Here is a 25,593-nt window from a genome sequence, read left to right on the forward strand (position 1 = left end):
AGTCAGGGGTCAGAGGCAAGGACCAGAGCTGGGAGCAGCGAGGGTCCTCTAGCCCAGTCTCCCCTCTTCCACACAGCTATAGATTAAAACTTAACCGCTTTCGGCATTATCTGTTCTTAGTCTTACAGGGACAGCAGGCAGAGAGGAACAAGCCAGCTCTTTCCAAGAGCTCATCTCGGCCCTACTCTGACAGAGGCGGACATGTGCCCAGAGCCCCTCAGTCAGAGGTGACTCCATGGAAGGGCCCTAGAGCACAGAGGGGTGAGGGGACTCTGTCAGCTCCCTGACATCCCATAAAGGCCCTGAGGATTTTCGCAGGGAGACAAACAAACCACAGACTGACAGGCAGGCAGGTGGACAGCTCCTGGAGGTTGGTGGCAAGTCAGAGAGGGAGAGAAGGAGGCCGGAAGGGCCCTTAACCGGCCGTGTCCTGCACCTCACACACGCATGTAAACGCTAGAGACAGATATAGATATATAATAAAAAGAATAAAAACTAAGAGCCAATGTACAAAAATGTGTGAGTGAGGAGGGAGGTGGGAAGGGTGTGGGAGGTCAGTCCTCAGGAAGTCTGGCCCCCTGCCTCAGTTTATAAATTACGACCCCCCTGAAAAACAGGGGTGGGGGTGACAGGGTGGCTCCGGCTGTGGCCAGTGTGAGGATCCTCGGACGGCGGGGGGTGGGCTGGCAAGATTCAGCAGCCACTGGCCGGGGTCATGCAGGCTCCCTGGGACTTGACCTTGTGCCGCTGGCCTCCTCGTCGTCGGCCCCCGCTGCTCGGCTTAGGCTGGAAGAGAGAGAGGAGGAGTCTGAAAACCAACAGCACCCCCTCAGAGGCAGCAGGACAGCAAGGGGCCAGGAGATGGGTGTGACCAGGGGTCTCCTGTGTCCTGAGCACACTACTGTCCTCACAGGGAGGGACTGCCACGGACATGCACAGTGATGAGTGAGAAGACAAAGGGACGAAGGGACAAGAGAGGCAGATGCATGCTGGGGAAGCTTGTGAGCATCACCCCTACTCGTGGGACAGGGCAGGAGCAGCCTTTGAGACAGCGCCTTCCAAACCCTCCGGATGGCAGCCTCCCTCACACAAGCAGTACTTGTTTGCGATGAGAGGAGAAACTTGGCCATTCCTCTGTTCTATTTGCTTGGTCAAAACTAAACGCTCGTCACAAGCAGGCAGAGTCAGGACTGCATGTGTCCCCTGTCCTGGCTTGGGAAGCACTGCTGTGGGCCCATCACCTCCCCTGAAGGCACGCACATGCTGGGAGCTGACCAGCCCTGCTCGATGGCCACTTGGGGACACATGACCTGTGTCACTGTGGCTGCAGTCACGGGTGCACGCACCTTCCCCCATCCCAAGGTGATCGTGGTCAGGTCCAGCAGGGACACTTACCTGCGGCTGGAGGCTGCTGGCTGCGGAGGTCTGCGCAGCCCCTAGAGAAGCCGCCTCGTCTACGGGGGGCGGGGCCCCTGCTGCCCCGCTTGATGGGCCCCCCTCTTCTCGTTTGCTCAGGGGGCCCTTTTTCGTCGACTGCATCTTAATCTGCTGGGGCTTGGAGTTCATTGGGGAGTTGTTGGTGGTCTGGAGAAGCTGTAAGAACCCAGGGAGAGGGGACAGTTGAGTTGCTGGCCAGTGCCACCTGCTCAGCTGCACGTCCCCTGCCACAGGGGCTTCTGGTGCCCGCCTGGCTGACCCTGGGCAAGGAGGGCAGCCGTGGCATTGGGGCTGTCTCTGGAAAACCACTCTTGCTCACTCGGGGATCCAGGATGGTTGCCATGGCCTCGCTGCCTGCCTCTGTCTGGCCCCTTTAGGGGCTCTTTAGAGCCCCAGCTGGCAGAACTGAAAACTTCTGACACTCCTTACTCCCTCCAGCTCCTGCCCTGGGCCCCGACTTCCTGGAGTCTGGGTACTTAGAGGCACTTGTTCCCACGAGGCCAGCTGGACTCTGCATGGCACCACCGGGCCCTCTGCTCGGGAGTGTCACCACCCTACACTGTGACTTAGGTAACCATCCGGCCCTTCCCAAGAGGCCGAGTGCGTGTCTAATTAGGTGGAGCATATGGAGCTTGGCATCAGGCATGTTATGTGTCACCACGCAGGGCTCTGGCATCAGCCCCTGGAGTCCAGGCTGAATCTCTGTCTAGGGAGGTGGTGACCAAGACAGTGGCAGCAGCCTGCGTGGAGTGCTGACAGTCCCGGAGGCAAGCCGACCTCAAAGGAGTGCGGACACCCACCCCCCACACACATACACACAGCAAAGGCCTATGGCCACCACAGCTCTGGACGGATCTCAGGAAGACTATTCTGGAAGCAAGACCAGTCTGAGAGTGAATCGAAGATCTCAGAGAGTCTGGGGCCCATCTTCCAGTAAATGGACGTAGCCGACTATTCCATCAGATGTCCCAACACAAGCTGCGGGGTTTGTAGAAGGCAGAGGTGGGTACCTCAGGCCCAACACTTGCCCTAATCAAGCCCACCTCTCTGAGGTCTCAGGCACAGCCCCAGGCCTGGCCAGGCCTGATGAACCTGAACCCAACAACGCTGGTCACTGACCCCAGCTGTCCCTGTTCCTATGCAGAAATGCCCTGTCCACGCACATCTTCTTTCCTCCACGATCATAACCCCAACTCTGGGAGATGAGTGACCTAGGGACAGCTTTCAGAGAGGACGGTCTCCAGGTGATAAGCTGGCACTGCTTTGCCCTCCCCAGCAGAACAGGCTGCCCCTCTAGGTCAGGGCTCTCGGGCTCTCGAGGGGCCTTCAGACCCCAGCGCCGTGGAGGGAGTCTGTGCACTGTACCTTGGTGATGGTGCCCACGGCCTTGGTGCGGCCTTCCCGAAACACCAGCCGCTGGTCTATGTGCAGGTACTCGGGGGTCTTGATGAACCGGAAGTGCACGGTGGCCTTGTCTCCAGTGCGTAGACAGTCCTTGTCCATGCTCAGGATGGTGGCCGTCTGCCTAATGCTCCCACAGTGCACTGCCAAGGAGCCGCGGGGGGTCAGCATTAGCCCTCAGGGGTGTGGGGGTGCAGTGAGGGAACCACGCTTGTACTGCCCAGGACTGGGCACATCTTGGGGCAAAGACTTCAAGGGGTCTGTGGGGGGCTGCAGGAGCTGGGGGCCCACTCAGGCGTGATGCCTGTCCTCGCCCACCTCCCCAGGCCCGGGACCCTGTATGGATACTGGTCTTAGCGCCTGGAGCCCAGGGCCCTCTGTGCACGCTGAGTCTTCTTGGGGCTGGCACTTGCAGGGAAGACTCCTCTCTGACCAGCACTGTTCCCAGCACCTCAACCACACCGTGTGTACATGGAACACAGCGCTGTGCACAGGTGTCAGGGGCTCACGGAGGCCCACACGTGAGGGCCAGGTGGCAGCTCTGGGTCTCCAGAGCCCAGCAAGAAGCACACTCAGTCTGTGCTACAGAACAGGCAGTGACATCTCTGACTAGTATGGTCCTCGGTCTCTCGGTGGGCGCTAGCACCGGGCCTACGTTACTGGAGCACCCTAAGGGGCAGTCTATGAGTGTGGACACCTACCCATGGCCTGGTAGCGCGGGCTAATTGTGGTGGGGTGGTGGAGGACGAGAATCTCTGCCTCGAACTCCCAGGAGGCCTGGGGATTTAAGCGTGGAGAAACCATCACCATGCCCTTGCGGATGGATGAGCGCTTGATCTGAAAGGAAGACAGAGGCCCACACCTCAGGGACCATAACGCCTCTGGGTGTGATCTGTGTAAAAAGGGCCGGGATCCTAGAGTGAGACCCAACACCGCTCCAACTCAGCCTGGCCACCCTCACACCACGTCACAGGCCTCCTAGGGGGATAGTGCGAGGCTGTAACATGGGAAACCTAAACCCTGACACCGGGCGTTGTAAGGCTCCGTGCAGGAAATAGCACCTGGCTGGGCCTGAAAGGACTGAGGAGATGGGGCTAGACGGGGGAGGCGACCACCAGGTGGGGAACTGGGTGAGTGAGAATGGCGTGACTGGAGTGGGGGGTGAAGCCTTATTACTTTTGGTTAATTTGGCTGGAGGGAAAGGTAACTGACCCCACAATGAGCACTCACCCGAAGCCCCAGAGGATGGAAGGATGAATGGGAAGAAGATCTGAGAGGAGACCCACGACTCTGTGGAAGGGCCCTCTGTCCAGCAGACACCCTATGTAACCCTCTGTGGAAGTAGCTCTTTATAGGAGATGCCCTATCTGACCCTCTATGGGAGCACCCTCTTTATAGGACACATCCTCTCTGACCCTCTGTGGAAGTGCCCTCTCTCTGTCCAGCAGACACCCTAAATGACCTCAGCACATTGTGCTTGGGCACAATGCTCCCAGGCATTGGTGAGGGAGCAGCTTAGGGGTCAGGCAGTCCTGGGTTCAAGTCTTGCTGTAACACTTTGTATGTGCCCTTGGGCAAGTCGCTGGGTGCTTGTTCTGAACCACAATTTTCCTCATCTGTGAAAGGGGTCAGCAAGCCCTCCCTGACAGCAGCTTGCGGAGAGGGGGCAGTGGGGAAAGCCTTGGCCAGACCCCAGCCTCTCAGGGAGTGGCCACACTCACCTTCTTCAGTGCGAAGGAGGCTGTCTGGCCGCCCCGCACCTCCTTGACGGGCATGCGTTTGCGGTGGATCGACTTGACCGCGATAGACAGGAAGTTCCCCAGGGGGTCTGGGCCCAGCAGCAGCGTGTCGTTGAGTTTGATCAGGCCCCTCAGTGTTGTCCCCGACACCACTGTCCCCACACCCTGCAGGGAAGGCAGCCTTGGTCCAGTGAGTCTGCCCACTCAGTCCCTGCAGCCTGGTTTACCCCCAACACCTGCCAAGCCCTGAGCCTGCGGGGTCAGAAGCTGGGGCTCACCGGGACAGAATAGGTGTCATCGATCTGAAACTCTGCCGGCTCCTCCTCCTTGTAGCTGGTGCGGGGGGAGAGGAGGTTGAGGAACATCTTCAGCAGATCGAGGTTCTCGCCTGTAACGTTGGAGATCTGGAATATCGGGCACATCCTAAGCGGTGGATGAGGAGACAGGGAGAGACAGGCGCTCAGGCGGCCGGCTCCTGCCCTGGCACAGGTGGGGGCACAGGAGCAGCTGTGGCTTCACGGGCCCCAGCCTGCTGCGTCCCTCCGAGGCCTGCTCCTCTCACTGGCCTTGTCACTGACATCTGTCCCCTCTGATGTGCCCCCAGCCCTATTTCAGAACTTTAGGGCCTTCTCCCTAAAGTGCACGAACCTAGGTAAAACCCTCACCACCTTTCTCTAAGAGAAAGCTCCAATTTCCCTGCAGTACCGGTACAGCCCTTCACCCCTGGGCTCCAAGCCACCATCTCCCTCTTGAATGCCATGCTCCAGCCAGACCAGAGAACTGCCTCTTCTCCCATAAGGCCTGACACTTCCTTGTTCCCGCTGACCCCTCTGCCTTGAGTTTAGTCCCTCGTAATCAATTACCCAATCTTTATCCATCAAAGCCTGTCTCACGTGCTATTTCTCCCAGGAAGTTCTTCCCAGATGGATATTCATTTTTTATTTTTTCAGGATGAGTATTCTTGCTGCCTGAATTATCAGAGAACTTTCTGTGTTACATATTATATTGTCCAGAGAGTTACTACTATTGTTGTTACGAGCTATAGAGTGGAATCAATTTATAGCTCACCCTCCAGCAGGTTTTCAAAGACTGTAAATCGCAAAAGAAGAGACTGCCCCTCTTTCTCCCATGGAGCAGCTGGTGGATTTGAATCGCCTTCCTTTGGGAGAGCAGCCTAATTCCCTACCGCTAGGCCACCAGACCTCCCACTATCTCTACTATTTAGTATTAACTAACTTCAAGCCTGGAATTAGAATTCCCCAGAGCTCTCTGTGGCATAGTGTGATATGTTACTAACCAAAGAGTCAGTTGTTCAAATCCAACTGTTGCTCCCAGGGAGAAAGATGGTAGATTTAGCATCTCGGAAACCCAATTATAAGTCAGAACTGATTTAAAAGCAGTGGGGGTGGGTTTTGGGTGTAGCTTCTAGAACAGAGCCTACACAGAGCCCTTACCCACTGCTATCAAGTTCATTCCGATTCATAATGCCTCTGTAAGACACAGCAGAAACCCTTCAGAGGGTTTTCAAACTGTAACTGTTAGGAAAGCTTACTGCTACATCATTCTACAGAGCAGCTGGTGGGTTCAAACAGCTGATCCTTTGATAAACAGCAAGTACTTCACAACTGTGCCACCAGGGCCCTCCCTGATGAAGGGCACTCTAAGAAAACAAAACCACGCATTGCTGTGGCATCAGTTCCAACGTCTGGAACTTACAGAAGACAGAGAACTGTGCCATGGGTCTCCAGGCTGCAGTCCTTCTGGAAGCTGCTTTCATTCCCTACAGAGCAGCTGCTGGCTTAGAATCACCAAGCCTCTGTAGCAGTGGAGGCCTTAAAGCCTGGCCCCCGGGGCTCCCCTTCACAGACAGGCACTCACAAAGCCAACAGAAACGGAGCCAGCTGCTGCCTAGCCCCCTCTGCTGGCCGGCTAGTGCCACTGAAGACAGCACCAGGGCAGAGCCCCAGGCTGCCCCAGGCCCCACCCAACTGACCAACTCAGGAGGTGGATGGCTGAACACACAGCTGAAGGGAAGACACTCTGAGTGCTCCATGTCCACTGTTACCAAAGGAGGATATATATATATCTGACCAATGAGATGAATACCTCAAATACATGCATGTCAACCCAAAATCCCAGTGAATAGATTAAGCGCCTGGTACAGAACATCCAATAAATATTAATGGGTTGACCGAATATGCAAAATGAGTGGGCGCCAGAACTGATCTGCCATGAAAGCACTCTTAAGAAACAACAGTATAAAAAAACCACTAATAGTAACAATTACAAAAGCAGCTGTGTTTCCCTCATACACCAGCCAGGCACACAAGAGCCCTGCAGAAGCAGTAACAGAATCTCATTTCACAAACAGCAACAGTGTTGCTCTCAGCTGTGATGCCAACCCCAGGGAGCCCAGCATCTCAGAGCAGGTGATGCAGCCCCTGGGAGGTTTGGGCTGAGGCCAGAACCTTCCACTTCATCTCATCCTTTCAATACTCACTAGGAGGTGTTCTGAGGTGGTGCTCCCATGAGACCTACTGCCCAAAGTGCCAGCTCCCCAACCTGTCACTCATTATTGCAGCCTGCCCCCCCACTTCTCAGAGATACATTCAGGGGTTCCATCAAGCACTGCCTCTCCCCACTTCTCAGATCTGAAGTCTAGAGTCTCACTTAGCACTGCCTGCCCCGTCCACTTCTCAGAGATGCAGTAGGGGTCTCACTCAGCCAGCACTATGTGCTTCCCTGCCCTCTGAGAGATGAAGTCAGGGGTCTCACCCAGTACTGCCTGCCCCGTCCACTCCTCAGAGATGCAGTTGGGGGTCTCACCCAGCACTGTTCTGCACACCTCCATCTCTGAGAGATAAGTCGGGGTCCTGCCTAACACTGCATGTCCCGCCCAGCACTGCCTGCCCCCGCAGCAGTAAGTACATTGCTCACCTCTCAGAGCTGAAGTTAGAGGCCATGACAATCACATCGTCCTTGCTCTGCACCAGAACGGGGATCTTCCGGCACCCCGGCGACTTGAGCAGGCGCTGTAGCAGCTTCAGGGTTTCTTAAGGGGTGAAATGGAGCAGAATGAGAGGCTCCCAAGGCAAGATGGGTCCAACTCATCAATGAAGAACCCAGAAAACAGACAGACTAGGGTAAAACCTCACAAAGCCCCAGGCCCAAATCAGAGTGTGGGGTGTGCTACTCGGAGCAGATGGCCCTGTTTTCTAAGGTTGTGAAGCCTCTGGATTGCTCTAGTCTTCAGAAGATTCCCATCCTGGAAGCATGTGACTCCAAGGCCCTGAGAAGGAAGTTCTTCCCAGAGTGCTCGAATTCCTAGAAGACTGTTCACCTGCCAAAAGGATCTCTTGAAATCCCTACGCTTGCAAAGACCTTTGAGAACCTCTCCAAGAGCACTTCTCTCCCACAATCCACAGCTCCTCCCAAAGGCCGCTGCAAATCCTGTGCTGAAGCCTCGGGTGCTCGCCCACATTTCTACTACGCATGCTTCCACTTCAGAAAACAGGGCCAAGCCTCTCTGCCTGGGGCCGTCTGAAAGAACACCGTATCTCCACATATCTGACTCCCCAGCGGGTTTTCAGAGGCAGTTAGCAGCATGGGAGACTGTTCATCTTTCTTTCAAGGAGCAGCTGGTGGATTCGAGCTGCATACCTCTGTGTTGGCAGCTCAATTCCTTACCACTAAGCCACCAGAGCTCCCTCTGAAAAAAGGTACCAGATCAGAAACCTTACCACTAGGAGCCAGAGGAACAAAGAGCAGGGGAAGATTCCAGGCTGTGCTCAGAGGAGCACAGAAGGAAGAGGAAGAAGCAGAAGATTCTGACTGAAGTGCTGACAGCGGACCAAGGGGCCCAGGGGTGACAGCTCGAAACAGAGACCGCTGCTAACCAGACGCTTTACTTACCTTGTAGAATGTTGGCAGGACACATGTCAATCTTGGTGACTACCACGAAGACAGGCACATTGAGGGCCAAGGCCAAACCCAAGTGCTCTTTGGTCATCCCCACGATGCCAGCATTGCTGCCAACCTGTCCCAACATAGAGAGGAACTGTCAGGACCAGGGCACAGGGACTGTTGCTGGGTGGGCACAGGGGCTAAGAAGGCTGAGGAGGAGGAATCTTTTCATTTCTGAGGCCCCCGTCAGAACAAGGTTGCCGGGGCACCTGGCTGAAGACCAGAAGTCCAGAACATGACTGCTCTAGGCAGCTACACTAGACACGGATTGTTTAGTCTCTTTAACACCTGAAACATGTGCGTTATCAGAATCCAAGAGAACTTGAAAAATAATAAGAAAGGAAAGCCCAGACTTCTGGGAAAACAACTAAGTTCATCCAAGTGGCCACTGCTTAATACCCTCAGGCCTCAGTTTCCCCGTATAATGGGAGAGGGTCACTTGAGGCTGACATGTGTGAAGAGTTCAGCACAGAACAAGCCTGAAACTGGTGTTCCAAGATGGCATCTGTTATTACAGTTATCATTCCCCCAGCAACAAGGAATCTTTAAACACTGCTATAAAGATTGGCCTAAAAAAAAAAAAAAAGATTGGCTAAATAAACCAGGACACAAACTCAAAATGTGCTCTAATAGATAGATAAGGAAACTTATCTATCAGTACGGAATAATAATAATAATCAGTTTGGTTTTATGAGGCTAACAAAAATCCCAGTGAAAAGACATTTTTGGAACATCTAAGATTTTATATTTATTTCTAGACTAGATGGCAAACAATGTTAAGGAACTATTTTTGTTTTCCTGGTTGCAACAGTCAAAGCAGCAGCCCTGGAGATGCACTGCATAGTGTGCTGTGCTGGGCTGTTAACTGAAACAATCTGAATCCCACAGGAGAAAGGCTGGCAGCCTCCTCTCATTAGGATGTCCAGGTCAGGAACTTGATGGAGGGAGACTCCACCGCAACGAGTCTGGATCTTCAGTCTATGGGAGGAGACTTAGTTTTAGGAGCTGCAGGCTGAAGTATTTGAGGACAAAGAGTCATAATGTCTATCATTCACTTCCGAAGGACTCCAACAAAATAATCCCATATATACACGTTTGTTCAACGTTGTTGTTGTTGTTATGTGCCGTCGAGTCGCTTGCGATTCATAGTGACCCTATGTACAACAGCCCTAAACTCTGCTCTGTCCTGTGCCAATCGCACTGTCTCTGACACTCCCATCCCGATTACCCCAGTCACTGAATCAGTCCACCTCATAGAGGGCCTTCCCCTCCTGCGCTGTCCCTCCACCCTCCCAAGCATGATGTCCTTCTCCAAGGACCGGTCTCTCCACACATGTCCAAAGTATGTTAGACGGAGACATGGTAAACTGTTCATGATTGCGGAAGCAAAATAGGGGGGCTCTTGGGTACTCTGACCCATTCCTTCACCTTTTCTGAATGTCAAAATTGAAGGGGAAGAATGTACACGCGTGTTTGAGAACTAAACATCCCCACAACACGGGGAACTGGAAATACTGAAGACTTCATTATCACCGATCTGGCTCTTCTTCATGTCTGTGCCTGTGAATGCATTACTTAACAAAGCAAAGCAAAGTAAAATCATCACAACATGCACACCCTGTGCCCCACACATGCTCCGCTTGGTCCAGGTGCACAAGGCTGATGTCCTGCACCTGCCTTGAACTCTTTCCTACACCCCAACTTCTGTCCTTGTACTTCTCCCTACTCCCTCCATCTTTGCAATACAACCAAGACTTGATTCTCCTCAACCTGGGTAAGATGGTGATTGGCTCTATCACTCTGCTATGCATCTATTTAAAAGATTCCCCTCAACGCCCCCACTCATTGTCAAAGGGAGCACAGGTAGTGGTAAGGAGCTGTACTGTCAACCCAAAAGCATGTGGTTCGAATCCACCAACTACTCCACAGGAGCAAGATGGGAGATCTTCTCCAGTGTGATTTGTTGCCTCTGAAAGCCCCCTGGAATGACAATCAACTATGAATCGGTTCCAACTTGACGATACTCAATAAGAATGAGATTCACAAAACAACTGTGAGATATCATCTCACCCCAGTAACAATAGCAAAATTCAACAGAGCAGCAAACAACAAATGCTGGTGAGGTTGTGGAGAAACCAGAACCCTTATTCACTGTTGGTGGGAGTGAAAAATGGTGCAACCACTATGGAAGGCTGTATGGCACTTTCTCAAAAAGTTAGAAATCAAAATATCCTGCAATCCCACTACTGGGAATATACCCTAAAGAAATCAGAACTGCTCCCAAGCAGATATACGCACACCTATGTTTATTGCTGCGTTGTTCACAATAGCAAAGAGATGGAAACAAACAATGTGCCCATCAACAAATGAATGGATAGAGCAGCTGTGGTATATTCACACAACAGAATACTATGCAGCATTGAAAAACAAGGAACTCACGAAATATTATTCAAAATGGGTGACCCTGGAGGATATTATGCTGAGTGAAATATCTCAGTCACAAAAGGATAAATACTGCATAATGCCACTGTTATAAAACAGGACTGACATAGGGGTTGGGGGAAAAAACTAAGAAAAGAAGGGATAAATAATGTACACTGCATTGAAACAGATGAGGGAAAAAAATTGTTTAAAAGGAATATATGATTAGGTATTATTTGCATGACAACAGTCCAGAATAAGAGCTGCACAGCAAAGTGGACTTGGGCAGGAGGCAGGGGAAATCGTGCCAACAATGAAAGAATTTTTTTCAAAGAGAAAAGCAAACTGGGGGTGGGAGTAGGAAGGAAAATGTGCAACAGTGAATGAATGGAAATCCAAGTTCTCTATAAACTTCTGTTAAAATCTCAATTAAAATTAAAAAGTAAAAAACAACAACAAGAAGATTCATTGCTATGGACCAAATAATAAGATTATTTCTTTCCTAGAGAAAAACTGTAATATTTAACATTTCATCAGGGTGAAGATACTTCTATGACTTGATCCCGGTCGCTATGGTTCAATAATGCTGATTTTAAAGACCAACATGCCCCCTACACTCTTCCCATGGTTTTCCCATTCAGACCCCTTTCTGCAGCCCAGTCAGAAAGTCAATGATGACTCCAGGGCAATGCTCAGAGATAAAAGCTGAAACCTGGCTGAGATCCCAAGCACCCGTACCAGAGCGTTCACACATATGTTCTGTCTCCCTGTACGCTACAGTTGGGGGGAATCTGCCTAAAAACCATGTTTGTGGGGTAACTTGATCAAGTTTGCTCTGAACAGATGCTTGTGTTTACGACATGTCTCAACACAGTCAGCTGGAGGACTTGGGAATGGGAAGGGGTCTGGGAAGGACTTGCCAAAGGAAAATTCGCTCACTCTTTGTGTGACAGCCAAGTGCCAAGTGGAGGACCTTAGGGACACCTCATGTGTCTATCCAGGGGAGATGAGAGACGGGACACAGGGGGAGCTGAGAACATGTTTGTGGAGAAGTCCTTGGCTCCCTCTCCTTTCAGTTCATGCACATGTCGGCTGCTGGGAAGCCTGGGATAAGCCCCAGGACGTCCACTCACTGCCACATCACCAGGCTCTCCACAAGTATCTGTACACTGGGGACACTCCCTGCAGCCTGGGACACCACACAGTGCCACATGTACCTCTGTCTGGCCCCCTCCCCCATTTCTTCCCAAGTGTCCTCCCTCTGAGTGCCATCTCATTTCCTCAATGCAGCCCTGCCTCCAGGAGAAGGCAGGCCTAAAAGCAATAAGGAAGCCTCTGCAGGAACCCTCTGTAAACACCCTTGGTTTTTACTACAAAGATTCCTTCCTGGTCTCACTAGATAAGAGATCAAGGTACACCCTTGTGTACTAAGCTGCAGAATTCTGAGGGCTGTGAAGCTCCTGTGAAGCTTGTCAAAGGTCCAGGTCAACAAGGCTTCCTCTCAAAACAATTTCAGACCCCTGCCAAGAAGCCCACCCCGGCCACCCCAGCACTCACCATGAGCATACAGAAGTCGGGGAGATGGCCAGTCATGCCAAAGACGGTGGTCTTCAGGTACTTCTCGTGGCCAGCCAGGTCGATGAAGGTAATGACCTTCGTGGATTTCTCACAGATCTTTGTCCACTCGAGGCTGCCCCCATGGCTGTCCGGCTTGTTCACCACGTTGCCTTCGCTGTCGAAGCCCAGAATGTCATTGCCCACACTGCTGGTGCGGCCCGATTCAATCTCGTGCTTGTGGCGGAAGAGTTTCTGGCGGGCAAAGCCTCGGCCATTGTCCAGCTCTCCATGTGTCAGGACCCCCAGAAGCGTGCTCTTGCCAGCGTCCACATTGCCCACCACTGCGACCCTGTGTATACATGAACCCAGACAGCTGTGTGAGGGAGAGAGGGGAGGCCAAATGAGGAGGCCACTCAGCCTCCTGCATCCGCATCTGTGAGGCCCCAGGCTCACTGCTCCACCTGGTCCTGAATGAGCACGCTGGGAGACCCCCCATGAGTGAAATCCAGAGAGGAGGGCCATGGGGGAGAAGGGGCTCCCATTACATGTGATCTCCCTCAACTTCCACGAGATTCCCCCATGTGGTCAGGAAGAAATCCCCAAAGTCAAGGTGAAAGCAAATGCAAACCTGACTTCCTCTCAGGAGTTCCCCGACCTCCCTGTCCTTCTAGCCTCACAGGCTGATGGGAACAGAAATGAAGTCCCCACACACATGACTGGGTCCCATCTCATGCTCCCAAACAGATGGAAGTGTGAAAACGGAGAAAGACGCCAGCACATCCCAGGACACCCTTTCCAAGTCTCAGGAGAGGAAAGAGAGGGTGTCGGGGACGGATGCAGTACACACACGGTGCCAAAGCCTCTATCACCAATTTCAGCGAAGCCCTCCACCCCAGGTCACGCTGGAGGGGACCCTGAGTCACTGAGGGGTCTCACCTGACCTCCAGGAAGTCATTGTCTCCTACTCGTTTCCGGACCAGGTAATCCCGCACGCGGCCCCCCGCCTCCTGCCGCTCCCGCAGGAGGATGACGTCGGCCTCTATCTGCTCGGCCATGCTCTTCACTGTGGCGTAGGAGGCCTCCATGTCAGCTTCGCTCAGCCCGTACTCCGTCCCATCTGGTGACAAGAGCCCAGGGATCAGCAGGAGAGGGGGTCCTGACCAACCAGTGTGCCCGCAAGTCAGCCGATCACCCCCACTCCACGAAGGCCCTTGTGGGCACTGGAGGAGAGCACGGCCTTCCTTCCCCAACGCCTCTCAGAACTCGGGCACACATTACACCTGACGGTGCTTCGGGCTGCCCTCCAACAAAGGGCATCTGAAATGCATTCAACAGTCACTGAGATGCTACCAGGAGTTATGCCAACTGCCATGCTGGGTCCCGGGAATACAGGTGCCCTTACTGAGTTCACAGCTCAGTGGGACAGAGACAGGAAAATGATTAAGTGTGATGTGGCTTGAATTTGCTACGAGAGACCTGTACAAAGGGAATGTAGAATGGGAGCCAGCGGAGTGCCCTGGAGAAGAGGGCAGCTTTGCAGGGTGCTGGTGTCCAGGTGTGAGAAATGAGCCCCAGAGAAGGAAGAAGGACTTTGGAGGCCCAAGAACAGAACGTAGAGCATGGGAGATCAGGACACGTTAGAGACCAGTAAGCCGGGCACGGGATGGGTGACACTGAATACAGGAGGCCACAGGAGGGTGCCAAGGGGAGCAAACACAGGAACAGTGGGTTATATACCTGGCAGCAGACAGCCTTGGTATTGGCAGGAGAGTGAAATGACCAAATACCTATGGGTTAGGAAGACCTGCTAGGCAGCAGTAGTGTTCACTGTAAGCGAGAGACCAGAAAGGAGGCAGGAATGGGTCCAGTTAGAAAGTGATGCCAACAATCCAGGCAAGAGATGGAGAGGAATGGAGAGAGAGCTGAAGAATTCTTTTAGAGACAGATTTTGAACTGAGATGGCTCAGGTTGCAAGGTTCAGTAAACAGCTAGAAAATGAATTTGAGTTGGATAAGGATGGGAGGCAGACAGGAGGAAATGACTGGACGGTCGTTACTGAGCACGCACCATGTGACAGTGACCAGCTCGTTCCTGTGACCGCACCTCACTCCCACATGCACCCTCAGTTCTCTAGCCTTCCTATCTCAGAGGGCACCCCTGCTCCTTCCACCTCCCAGGGACCCATCAGGCCCAAACATCTCTCCTCTCCTCCACTCCTCCCCTACAAACAAGCTCAAGCCAGCGCTGAACCGAGCCAAGCAAAGCTACCCTCCTTCCCTGGCTCTGGAGATTTACTGGCCGACCAGCTTTCTTCTTCCTTTTACCACTCGGCATCTCAAAAGATCATGCAACACCTAGGACTTTACCTGCTCTCTCTGACTCAGGCAATTCTAGAAGAAACTGCCATTTCCAAGCCACCAGCGACCTTGCGGGCCACTCTAGTTCGTCCTCTACTTGACTTCTACAGCAGCCAACACTGCTGTCACCTCCCCTTTCCCTCAGGAAGCACTGTCCCATCACCTGAGTTCCCCCAATTCTTGTCTCCCTTTTTTTTCCTCACCTGGCCTGCCAGGCCCTGTCCCTTACATGCAAGGACAGGAGAAGGAAGCCTGAGGGAGAGGTTGCGGGAATGAAATGTGATTCCGAGGTGCTCAGCCCCAGGGCACTCTTTTCTTTCCTTGAAACTTTCTCTCAGGACACCTTGCACTAGACTTTGACTCTAATTCTGAACACAACAAAAGCATTCATTCCCAACATGATCCTCTTCCCAGAGCTCCACACGGAATATCCAATAGTCTCCAAGATTCATTTCTGATGTCCAACATCCAACCTTAACACGCTCTTTCAACAACAGCACAGAAACTAACACGGTGACTACATCTCGGCCCTTGGTCCTCCACGGCGGGCGCTGGTGTTCTCTTACAAGAGCGGGAGAAGGAGAAGCCAGAAATCAGAGCTGGGAGCAGGAGCATGCCGGGAGCTCAGCTCAGCCTCCACCACTGGCTCCGCAAACGCCTGCCGGTTCCTCCTCGGGCCTTCCCTATTCCTGATGTTCCTGACACAGCCATCCTTCCAGCCGCTCACGCTTACCGTTCCCCTCTCCCCCCCTTGTCTGCTGACCCCAGTTTTCTACCTGGTGCTTCTTTCCTTTGTCCTCATTTTTCTACTCTTTTTGCCAGGTGCACTAGTCCGTTCAGGTCTTACTGCGACTCAGACTCCCCAGTGGTCTGAGCTACCCCAGCAGCCTCACAGAGACACATCTGCTCACGGCCCTAAATAAAACACAGCTCTACTGTGTCACCCGCAAGCAAAGCTCGAGTGGGTCCCTAGGCCAGGTATTAGTGCTGGGTCCCCACACCTTCAGGGTTCCTCCCCTTTCTTATACACCCTGTCCTAGCTCCCCACTTCTAAGCTTTGTCTCAGGGCAAGTGGGCCATTTACCACTCCCTGCTCCCTGCACCCACCCAGCTCTGCACCTCCCTTACATGTCCCCACCTCTAGGACACCATCAGCACCTCTGTCACACTTCCTCCACTCTGCTAAGTACCCTCACAAATGTCCCGATCTCCATTTTGCTATTTATTCTTTGTGGAATTCCTCAGTAGTTGTTGTTATGTGCCATCAAGTTGCGTGCGACTCATAGCGACCCCGTGTACAAGAGCCCTAAATGCCGTTCTATCCTGTGCCAATCTTGCTGTCTCAAACACTTTCATTCCCACCACTCCACTCACAGAATCAATACATCTCATCGAGGGTCTTCCCCTCCTGCACTGTCCCTCCATTCTCCCAAACATGATGTCCCTCTCCAAGGACCGGTGCTTCCTTGCAACATGCCCAAAGTATGTCAGACGAAGCTTCAGAATCCTTGACTCCAAGCAGCATTCTGGCTTCACCTTCTCCAGGACAACCCTGTTTATTCTCCTAGCAGTGCATGGTATATTCAACACTCTTCTCCAGCACCACAGTATATGAACAATTAATGTACTCAGCAGCTAAGCAAAAGGATGGAGGTTCGAATCCATCCAGAGGCTCTTCGGAAGACAGAGCCATTAAAAAAAACCTCTATGGGGCACGGTTCTGCTCTCTCATGAGGCCATCCTAAGTCAGGACCAACTTAATGCCAACTGGTTTTTCTTTTTGAGAAGAGTTGATGTGGCTACAACCCCCTTCCACAACACATCAGCATTCTGAGAATGAGGACCACATCTCAAGCATCCCCAGTAGGCCCCATAAAAAGTGTCTTTCCTTGCACCACAATCCCAGAGGTACACAATTCAAATCCACCAGATGCTCTGCTGGAGAAGGAGAGGCAATCTCTTCCTGTACCGATCAGATCCGATTTGACGGTACACACACAAAAATAATAAAATAAAATTTTTAAAAAAGTTTCTTTCCTGTTTCCAGTCCTCAAATGTTTGCATAATGCAAAATACATTAACAGAGAGTGAACAGTTAGGTTGAGGGGTTTCTAAACGCCTGGTTAGCTGAACCCTGAAAACCATCTGGGCTATGGGAGGCCTTGCTGGAAGCATTCCTGGGAGGGCTGTGAACCCTGCCATCTTGCCCCACCGCCAACCCAAGCAGCTTGCACTGTGCCTGGGACAATGAAAAGCTTTCGGGCTCTGTTTCACATGGAGGGGCGAGTGCCACCTGGCCCATCCACAGCTCCCCAAAGATGTCACTCATCACGTTACTCTTGGCCAGCGTGCACCAAGCTCCTCACTCTGAGGAAGACAAACACTGCAGAGGTCCGACTGCTCACAGCCACACAGTCAGGCCCAAATTGAATCAGAGCACCGTCCTACTATCTGACTTCTCTGCCCCAGACTACGCTCACCTGAGTGACAGCAAGCTTTCAATCTGTGGTACACAAAATCACTATGAGTCACGAATGGAAGGCAATTGACAACACTAGCATACACCTTCCCCAGCACAACAGGCTGCAAAGATTACCATATTGCTTAGGGTCAAAGTCTAACCTCTGACACTCAAAGATCCTTAGATCTCCACCCTGCCCAATTATCCAACCTCTCCTGTCAAACTGCTTCACGCTACACACCCCGACCTGGTTCAATGACCTCAGGCCCATTAACACTCCCACCATCAATGGTTCTACGCTTTTTTAAAATTTTTTTTCTCTTGTTGTGTACCATCAAATCAGATCCGACTGGCACAGGAGGAGACTGCCCTCCTTCTCCAGCAGAGCATCTGGTGGATTCGAAGTCTCCATGCTTTTTACCATGAGACTTACCCTACTCATTCACACCTGCCCCCACTTACTTAGAAAACTTCCACTTATCCTTCAGAATAAACTCAAGGGGCACCTCCCTCTTTGCAGTCTTTCCTGATTCCCCCAAGACTCACCACTTCTCCTCTGTGCCCTGAACTTTTGGCAGCTTCTGGCTCTTTAAAAGTCATGACTTCCAATGAAATCACAGACTTCCAGAAGAACAAACCAAGCTGGCTTGGAGGAAGTGTACCCAGAAGGTTCCTTAGAGAGGACGCTGGCAAGATTCTGTCCCACATACTGTGAACATGTTATCAGGAGTCCCTAACAAAGACCACCACGCTCAGTAAGGTGGTTGTTGTCGAGCACCATCAAGTCGGAACAGACTTGGCACTGACCCTCCAGTGGGTTTTCAGAGGCAGTAAATCTCATGGGAGATTTGCCTATCCTTCTCCACGAAGCAGCTGGTGGATTCAAACCATGTACCTTTGTGTTGGCAGGGCAATACCTTACCACCAGGCCACCAGAGCTCTTTGGTAAGGTAAAGGGTCAGAATAAAGAGAAAAACTCAACATGAATCAACACAAGAGGCTTAAACACAGTAACAACTGGGAGGATGGCACAGGGCTGGGCAGTGTTCTTTCATCCTGTACAGTCACTGGGAGTGGGAGCCAACATAAAAGCACCTAACAACAACAACAATTACACCAGAGGACAGACTTTATCATCACCATCATCTCCATTTTATGAGGAGGAAACAAGCCAGCAGGTAAACTCACACTTGGGAGACTAGATCTCAAACAAACTACTATATCATGTTGTTTTATCTGAATATCAAACTTCCTTTTAATATCAAATTTAAATTAAGAACATTTACTTCTGCTTTGGGCAGAATAGTAAATAATCCAGGAAGCATTAAAAGAAGATGGAAGGAGCATAGAGGCACTGAACCGAAAAGAACCGACGGACACAGAACAATTTCATGAAACAACGTATGAGCAAGAGCCTGTGGTGATGAAGGAAGAAGTTCAAGCTGCTCTGGAAGAACTGGCAAAAAACAAGGCCCCAGGAATTGATGGCATACCAACTGACGTATTTAAACTAACAGATGCTGCCCTAAATGGCTCACCAAGTTGTGCCAAGAAATCTGGAGGACAACCACCTGGCCAACTGACTGGAAGAGATCCATATTTGTTCCCATTCCAAAGAAAGGTGACCTGACAGAGTGTGGAAATTACCAAACAATATCGTTAATATCACATGCAAGCAAGATTCTGCTGAAAATTATCCAAAGATGACTGGACCCGCACATCAACAAAGAACTGCCAGATGTACAAGCTGCGTTAGAAGAGGTCGTGGTACTAGGGATGTTATAGATAAGTTAGATGGATCTCAGCTGAAAGCAGGGACTACCAGAGGAATGTCCATCTGTGCCTCATTGATTATGCAAAGGCTCTTCACTGTGCGGATCACAACAAACTGTGGCTGACTCTGAGAAGCATGGCAATCCCAGAACATTTAATTGTCCTTATGTGAAATCTATACTTGGACCAGGAGGCAGTCGTCAGGAAAAAGCAAGGAACATTGCATGGTTTAAAATCAGGATGGGTATACACCAAGGATGTATCCTATCTCCATACCTTTTCAATCTATATGCAGAGCAGATCATCCAGGAGACTGGGCTCTATGAGGAGGAATGTGGCATCAGGATTGGAGGAAGACTCATCAACAACCTGTGTTATGCCGATGACACAACCCTGCTTGCTGAAACTAAAGAGGACCTGAAGCACTTGCAGAAGGTCAAGGACTATAGCCTTCAATAGAGACTGAAGCTCAATATCAAGAAAAGAAAGATTCTCACCACTGGGCCAATTGGTAGCATCAGGATAGATGGTGCAGAGACTGAAATTGTTAACAGCTTTAGTTTGCTTGGCTCCACAATCAACACTCTTGGTACCAGCAGCAGGAAATCAAAAGATGAATTGCATTGTGAAGTCTTCTGTCAGGGACATCTCCAGAGTACTGAAGAGCAATGATGTCAGTCTGGAGACTAAGGTGCTCCTGATCCAGGCAATGATCTTCACAATTAGGTGCTATCCATCAGAAAGCTGGACAATGACTAGGGATGACAGAAGGAGAATGGAGGCCTTTGAGCTGTGGTGCTGGAGAAGAGTACTGAATATACCATGAACTGCTAAGAGAGCAAATAGGTTCATCCTGGAGAGGGTGAAACCAGTCTGCTCCTTGGAGGCAAGATTTTGAGGCTCCATCTGACACACTTTGGGCATGTTACAAGATGGACCAGTCTTTGGAGAGGGACATTATGCTTGGGAGGGTGGAGAGATAGCAAAAGAGAGAAAGACCCTCGAAGAGATGGATTGACTGAGTGACTGGGGTGATGGGGGTAGGTTTGTCAGAGACAATAAGGTTGGCTCAGTATATAGCAGGGTTCAGAGCTGTTGTACATAGGGTTCCTATGAGTCGCAGGTGACTTGACGGCACATAACACCACCACCACTTAAAGGAGGCATTGCTCCTAAATGCTTACAGTATTTTTAAATATCTAATTTATCCATACCAATTTTCTTTGAAATGGAGTGGGGAATTTTACAGATGAAGGAAGTAATAAACATGTAAACTAGCAAGGATACCCAGAAGTCAGTAATGAAGCTGACCCGTGTGGGGACCAGCTAGTTCAGCCTGTTTAACTAGTTGGTTTCTTTCTACCTCTAAAGAATTCCAGCAGGAAGCAGTCACCACCAATCTTAGAGCTTCCAACTGGAAGATGCAAGCATAATGCTTGGGTGTGTAGGAGAGGCAGTAATGAACGTCTGACATCTTCTTAGGCTTTACTGTGGAAGGTTAATTGTGATTTATCAAGACATGGCAAGGTTAAGCAAGAGCCCACATAAAAGGGGGAGAACAGTGGCCCTTAAGAATCTGGATCTTTAAAGAACAGTCCTAAAACTTGTTCAGAATGAACAACAGTTGGTTCCTTAAGTTCTACATTTTAAGAGCGCATATAAAATTCACATTCTACATGTTAAGCAAAGAATACTGGATATACCATGGACTGCCAGAAGAACAAATAAATCTGTCTAGGAAAAAACACAGCTAACACATTCCTTAGGAGTGAGGGTGGGAACACTTCACCTCACCTACTTTAGACATTTTATTGGGAGGGACCAGTCCCCAGAGGAGGACACGATGCTTGAAGCAGATGGTCAGTGGAAAAGAGGAAGACCCTCGAAGAGATGAGCTAGCACAGGCTACAACACACAGAGCAACCACTGTGAGGCTGGGGCAGAAGTGGACAGTATTTCACTCTACTATAAACTATGGATTGTTGAGTGCTACCAAGTGGGAGCTGACATGCCAGCGGGTTTTCAGAGGCGGTAAATCACATGGAGGAGACTGCTTGTCCTTTTCCTGTGGAACAGCTGGTGGGTTCAACCTGCGGGCCTTTGGGAATCCAATGGAGCTGCTTACCAATACTACTATTACTTACCTCTGGTGGCCTCATGATAAGGAACTGTGCTGTCAACCAATAGGTACAGGGTTCAAATCTGCCAGCTGCTCCATGGGAAAAAGATGGGCAATCAACTCCTCTTACACTGCCACTGAAAACCCACTGAAGGGTCAGCTATGAGTCTGGCCCAAGTCAATGGTGTACAACAACAACAACAACAACATACACTATGAGTAAACTCACAGCATCACCATGAATCAGCATTGACTTAGTGGAACCCAGCAACAACACACTGCACAAGCTGGAATGATCCTATTACAAACAGGACAAATGTGTACCTGAAGTAAGAGCTTTCTAAAGTCCATCACCAATTTTCCAGGCACCAAACAGAATGGCTGCTTCTTACACGTTTGCTGTGTCTTAGCACTTGACGATGCTGGTCAACCCCCTCTTTCCTTGACACTCAACGTCCTGAATGGTCTATCTCTCTGGCCATGCCTTCTTTTATGTGATAAGACTCCACACTGGCTGGGGAGGTGGGAGCCAGTGGACAGGACAGATATGAGAGGCCTTTTTAAAGGCAGGCATGGCAGCACTTGGGAGACCCACTCACTCCCGCCTGTGCCACCCTCGGAGCACTCACTCCCGCCTGTGCCACCCTCGGAGCTCTTCCAAGTACAAGTGTGTCTGCCTTGATGTCACCTTCCTTGGGGCAGGCACCACCTATCTAAAAGGGCTTTGTAACAGTATCCAGCTCTCAGAAGCTACTTAATAAACACTTGCCAAATGAGTTAAGGAACGATTTTTGCAATTCCACTAATCTTAAACTCGGACTACAAGAGAAGACCCACACCTGCTTTTGCAAAGGCTACATTCAGCAAAGAAAACTGGCCCTTTCCTGATGCACTGAACTTATCCTGGGCTCATGACAAAGATGTCAGTCAAGTGTCAGTACAGGCTGGATTCAGGATCACTAACAATCCTGCCTGTCATTTCAGGAAAGATAATGTCACAGGCATGAGGGTAAGGGCACATAGACTTTGTCTTGCATGTTAACTGGCAGTGATCAGGGGGGGAAAAAACCCCACTGTACATCCTACTATCTAATCTAGGATTAAGTCACTCCTGCCGCCTACATCTAAAGAGAGTGGGTCTCAGTAAAATGAAATAAGCAGATTGGAAAAGTTAGTGGTCCCTTCCAGAACGCTGACAAGACTCCACATGTGAAGGGATTTAGTGGAGGAGAGGAGGACCTCTGTTATCACGGCTCTCCACACTCAACAGTCAGTACAGTCCGGGGCAAGGCCACCCAACCAGAGAAAAGAACCTCACTTTCTTGGTCTTGCTGTCAAGATGAACACCAAGGAGGTCTCCAAACCGAGTTTGGAGGGAAAGACCTGGACCCACCCAGAGCAGGATTAATCCTGGACCTGACAGTAACCTGCTGCTTCCTTGCACCAGATGTTCCTTGGATTCGGGCTCTATTTTCCTCTATGTAAACAGAGAGTCCTGGTGAGCTACAGGCAACATCCGTGAACCACTGGGGAGGCGCATCTCTACAGTGAAACACATCAGGGTCATGAGGGTGGGCACGGCACTGTCACTGGACTTCTCCGACCTCCCAAACAGTTCTGCAGACACCAAAGAGTCACTGCCCCCAGGGGCTGAGAGCCAGGAGCCAGCAAGTTCATAAAGCGGGGAAACAGGGTCTAAAGAATTGTGAAAAAACAAAGTGAAAGGAAAACTCTGCTCACCTGATCCCTGCCCAATGACATATATGGTCTCTCCGCATCCCTCGTCCATCCTCTCCCACATCTGCCGAAGGAGGCTGTCATACTGCTCTGACGTAGGGCTCACGAGAACCAGCTAGAAGAGAGACCAACAGCCTTAAAAGCACACTTCCTAGGAATTCAGCACAGCACAAGCAGACACACAGCCTGACCGAGGACCCTGACTGGATCCCGCAGCCCCCCCACCCCGATCCAAAGCAGACACACAACCAAGTTAAGGCCCTGACTGAAACCCACACGGCCTCCCTACCACTCCTGGAGCAGCCTTTGAACCTGCAGCCTCACAGACACTCTGTAAGTGATGTAGGAACCACTGCAGAGTGGGCTGAGTGGCCTGAGCCACAACCCACAGGAAAGAGGGTGTGAGCGGCCTGCCTCCTGCTGCCTGACACATCAAGGGGCAGGAGCCAGGCTGACTGGGAGGCTGGCACTGCGGGGAGAAATTGACGAGAGCAGTGTTTTCCACATACAATGAAGCTGGCATCTGGAATCTTCCATGCTGCCATGCCCTCACCCACAGGCCAATCCCTGGGGCAATAGCAGCAGAATTCCCTTCCATCTGCCGTGGCTATCCTGATGAACTGGGAACCGGCAGTGAAAACGTATCTTCGCCAGTCAAACGTTATCGCTACAAAGTGGGATTAGCACCATCATTTGAAAGTTTCTGCTCATCATCTGAGCGCTTATCAACCACTTCTGGGTTAGTCCATCCTCTCATCGCTCACATGTGACCTTGGAGAAAGAACTGAGTCTCACCCAGTTTTTCCATCTACAAAAACCCCGCCTTCAGCTATGGCGAGTACACAAACCAGAGCTCCTGATCGTCCCCTTGTCTCCTTCAACCTCCGCTGTTCTTTTCAGCATCATTCCTGTGAAGCGCCACTGAGCAAGAACCCACTCACAGCCGACCCTCTGGTGGGTTTTCAGAGGCAGTACACTGTACTGGAAGGAGACTGCCCACCTTTCTCCTACCATCTGGCTTTGGGTTGGCGGCACAGCTTCTGACCCCTAGGCCACCAGAGCTCCCTTTCAACATGACATACATTTAACAAAAATAAAACAAAAACCTACTTCATGGCTGCTGAGTCAATCTGTACTCATAGAGGACAGAGTTTCCAAGGCACAGAGCAACCTGCTAGGACTTTTTCTCCTGCTGAGTGCCTATTGTTATGTGTCTTGCGTCAGAGCCAGCCCACAGCTGACCCTCCAGCAGGTTTCTAGAGGCAGTAAATCGCACAGGAGGAGACTGCACCCCATCTTTCTGCTGGGGAGCAGCAGGTGGATTTGAACCATGTGCCTTTGCATAGACAGCGCAATTCCTCACCACTAAGCCACCATAGCGCCTCGCTGAGCAGCTGCTGGTGGGTTCCAATGCTTCATCTTCCAGTTAGCAACCAAGCACTTAACTACTGTGCCCCTTAGGGCTCGGCACATAATATACCAAACCCACTGTCATCAACTGGCTCCAAGCCTGGTTATCCTCAAGGTATCAGACACAGCCACTACCAAAAGCCTTAAGCAGCAACTTCCTGGCTGCCAAGGGCTCAGCTGGAACTAGGCAACAGAATACTTGATTGCTAAGGTTGCAATTAGGGTCGCGTCTTGTGCAATTTCACCACCACAGACAGGCTGTGAAAAGTCACAAGAGTTCAAAGCTTCCTAACTATCCAACAGGTAGGCACCAAGCATCGCTACTCTCTCTTCCTTCAGCTGCATTAGTTAGCTTCCAACATTAGTTAGCTTCCAACATTTAGGGACTTTTTCATCTGGATCAGGCACCACCCTGGGTATTACATCCATCTCTAAGCTCACAGCGCATCTGTTCTTCCTGAAGATCGGGTGGCTGGAGAACTGAGAAGTTAGGAAACTTTTTCAAGGTCACAGAGCCTTATCGAGTGGCAGGGAACGCTGTCTGACTCCCTGTCTGAGACCCTTTACAATGTAACCATGAGGCCAAGCACCTTCAAAGCCCGTCACATCTCAGCTTTCCATCCCCCACAATCCCAAGCAGATGGTCAACTCCTAACTCCTGCCTACCTTCTGGACAGCTCACCAGACAAGCTTTTTAAAAGGCCTTTCCCTACTGCATCCAGGGAAGAGGGGCTCCACTCCCGGGATGGTGGGCCATGCCCAACTGCCAATTTTGTTTGGGGCAATTCCTATGCGATCCTCCTTTCCCAGAAAAAGACGACTTTGCGTTTCGTTTTCTGACAACAGGAAGCTCCCTGGCCCTGGGAGCACCTGACAGCTCCGGCGACCCCGGCCATTCTGGGGGACCTTCCAAGGGAGGACCCTGCTCTGCGGACCTCCCAGGTGGGCGCCCGTGCAGGAGGGGGTGTAGGGAGGCGGGGCTGCGCGGGGATCGCGGGCGGCGGCGGGCGCCCCCCGTTCCACGTGGCGGAGCCGAGGGGTGCTGATCATCGTGGCGGCCCGATCGGCGCCCACAGGGTCTGAGAGTGACCCCCTTGCCCCGGCCCGGGAGTCCCCGCGAACCCCGGCGCCCAGCAGGTGGGCGGGCTCGGCGCTCGGCGCCCTCCTCCTCCTCCCTCCTCCTCCTCCCTCCTGCAGACGGGACACGCCGGCGGCCCC

At 51.4% G+C, this 25,593-nt stretch overlaps 1 protein-coding gene across 1 annotated transcript in view; it reads right to left on the reverse strand.

The window, feature by feature from the left end:
• Nucleotides 1–688: 688 nt before the first annotated feature.
• GTPBP1 (GTP binding protein 1) overlaps nucleotides 689–25,593 on the reverse strand; it is a 25,226-nt gene continuing 321 nt past the window's right edge. The window contains exons 2-12 of the mRNA XM_006890115.1: nucleotides 22,969–23,080; nucleotides 13,455–13,635; nucleotides 12,519–12,867; nucleotides 8,490–8,613; nucleotides 7,515–7,629; nucleotides 4,856–5,000; nucleotides 4,560–4,742; nucleotides 3,540–3,675; nucleotides 2,803–2,981; nucleotides 1,396–1,593; nucleotides 689–786 (exon numbers count right to left, since the gene is read on the reverse strand). Coding sequence (XP_006890177.1) covers nucleotides 694–786; nucleotides 1,396–1,593; nucleotides 2,803–2,981; nucleotides 3,540–3,675; nucleotides 4,560–4,742; nucleotides 4,856–5,000; nucleotides 7,515–7,629; nucleotides 8,490–8,613; nucleotides 12,519–12,867; nucleotides 13,455–13,635; nucleotides 22,969–23,080 — 1,815 coding nt within the window. The 3' untranslated portion in view covers nucleotides 689–693. The remainder of the gene's footprint in view (nucleotides 787–1,395; nucleotides 1,594–2,802; nucleotides 2,982–3,539; nucleotides 3,676–4,559; nucleotides 4,743–4,855; nucleotides 5,001–7,514; nucleotides 7,630–8,489; nucleotides 8,614–12,518; nucleotides 12,868–13,454; nucleotides 13,636–22,968; nucleotides 23,081–25,593) is intronic.

The sequence above is a fragment of the Elephantulus edwardii genome, unplaced genomic scaffold (genome assembly GCF_000299155.1).
Source record: "Elephantulus edwardii isolate Elephantulus edwardi_28Jun2011 unplaced genomic scaffold, EleEdw1.0 scaffold00086, whole genome shotgun sequence".
NCBI classification, from domain to species: domain Eukaryota; kingdom Metazoa; phylum Chordata; class Mammalia; order Macroscelidea; family Macroscelididae; genus Elephantulus; species Elephantulus edwardii.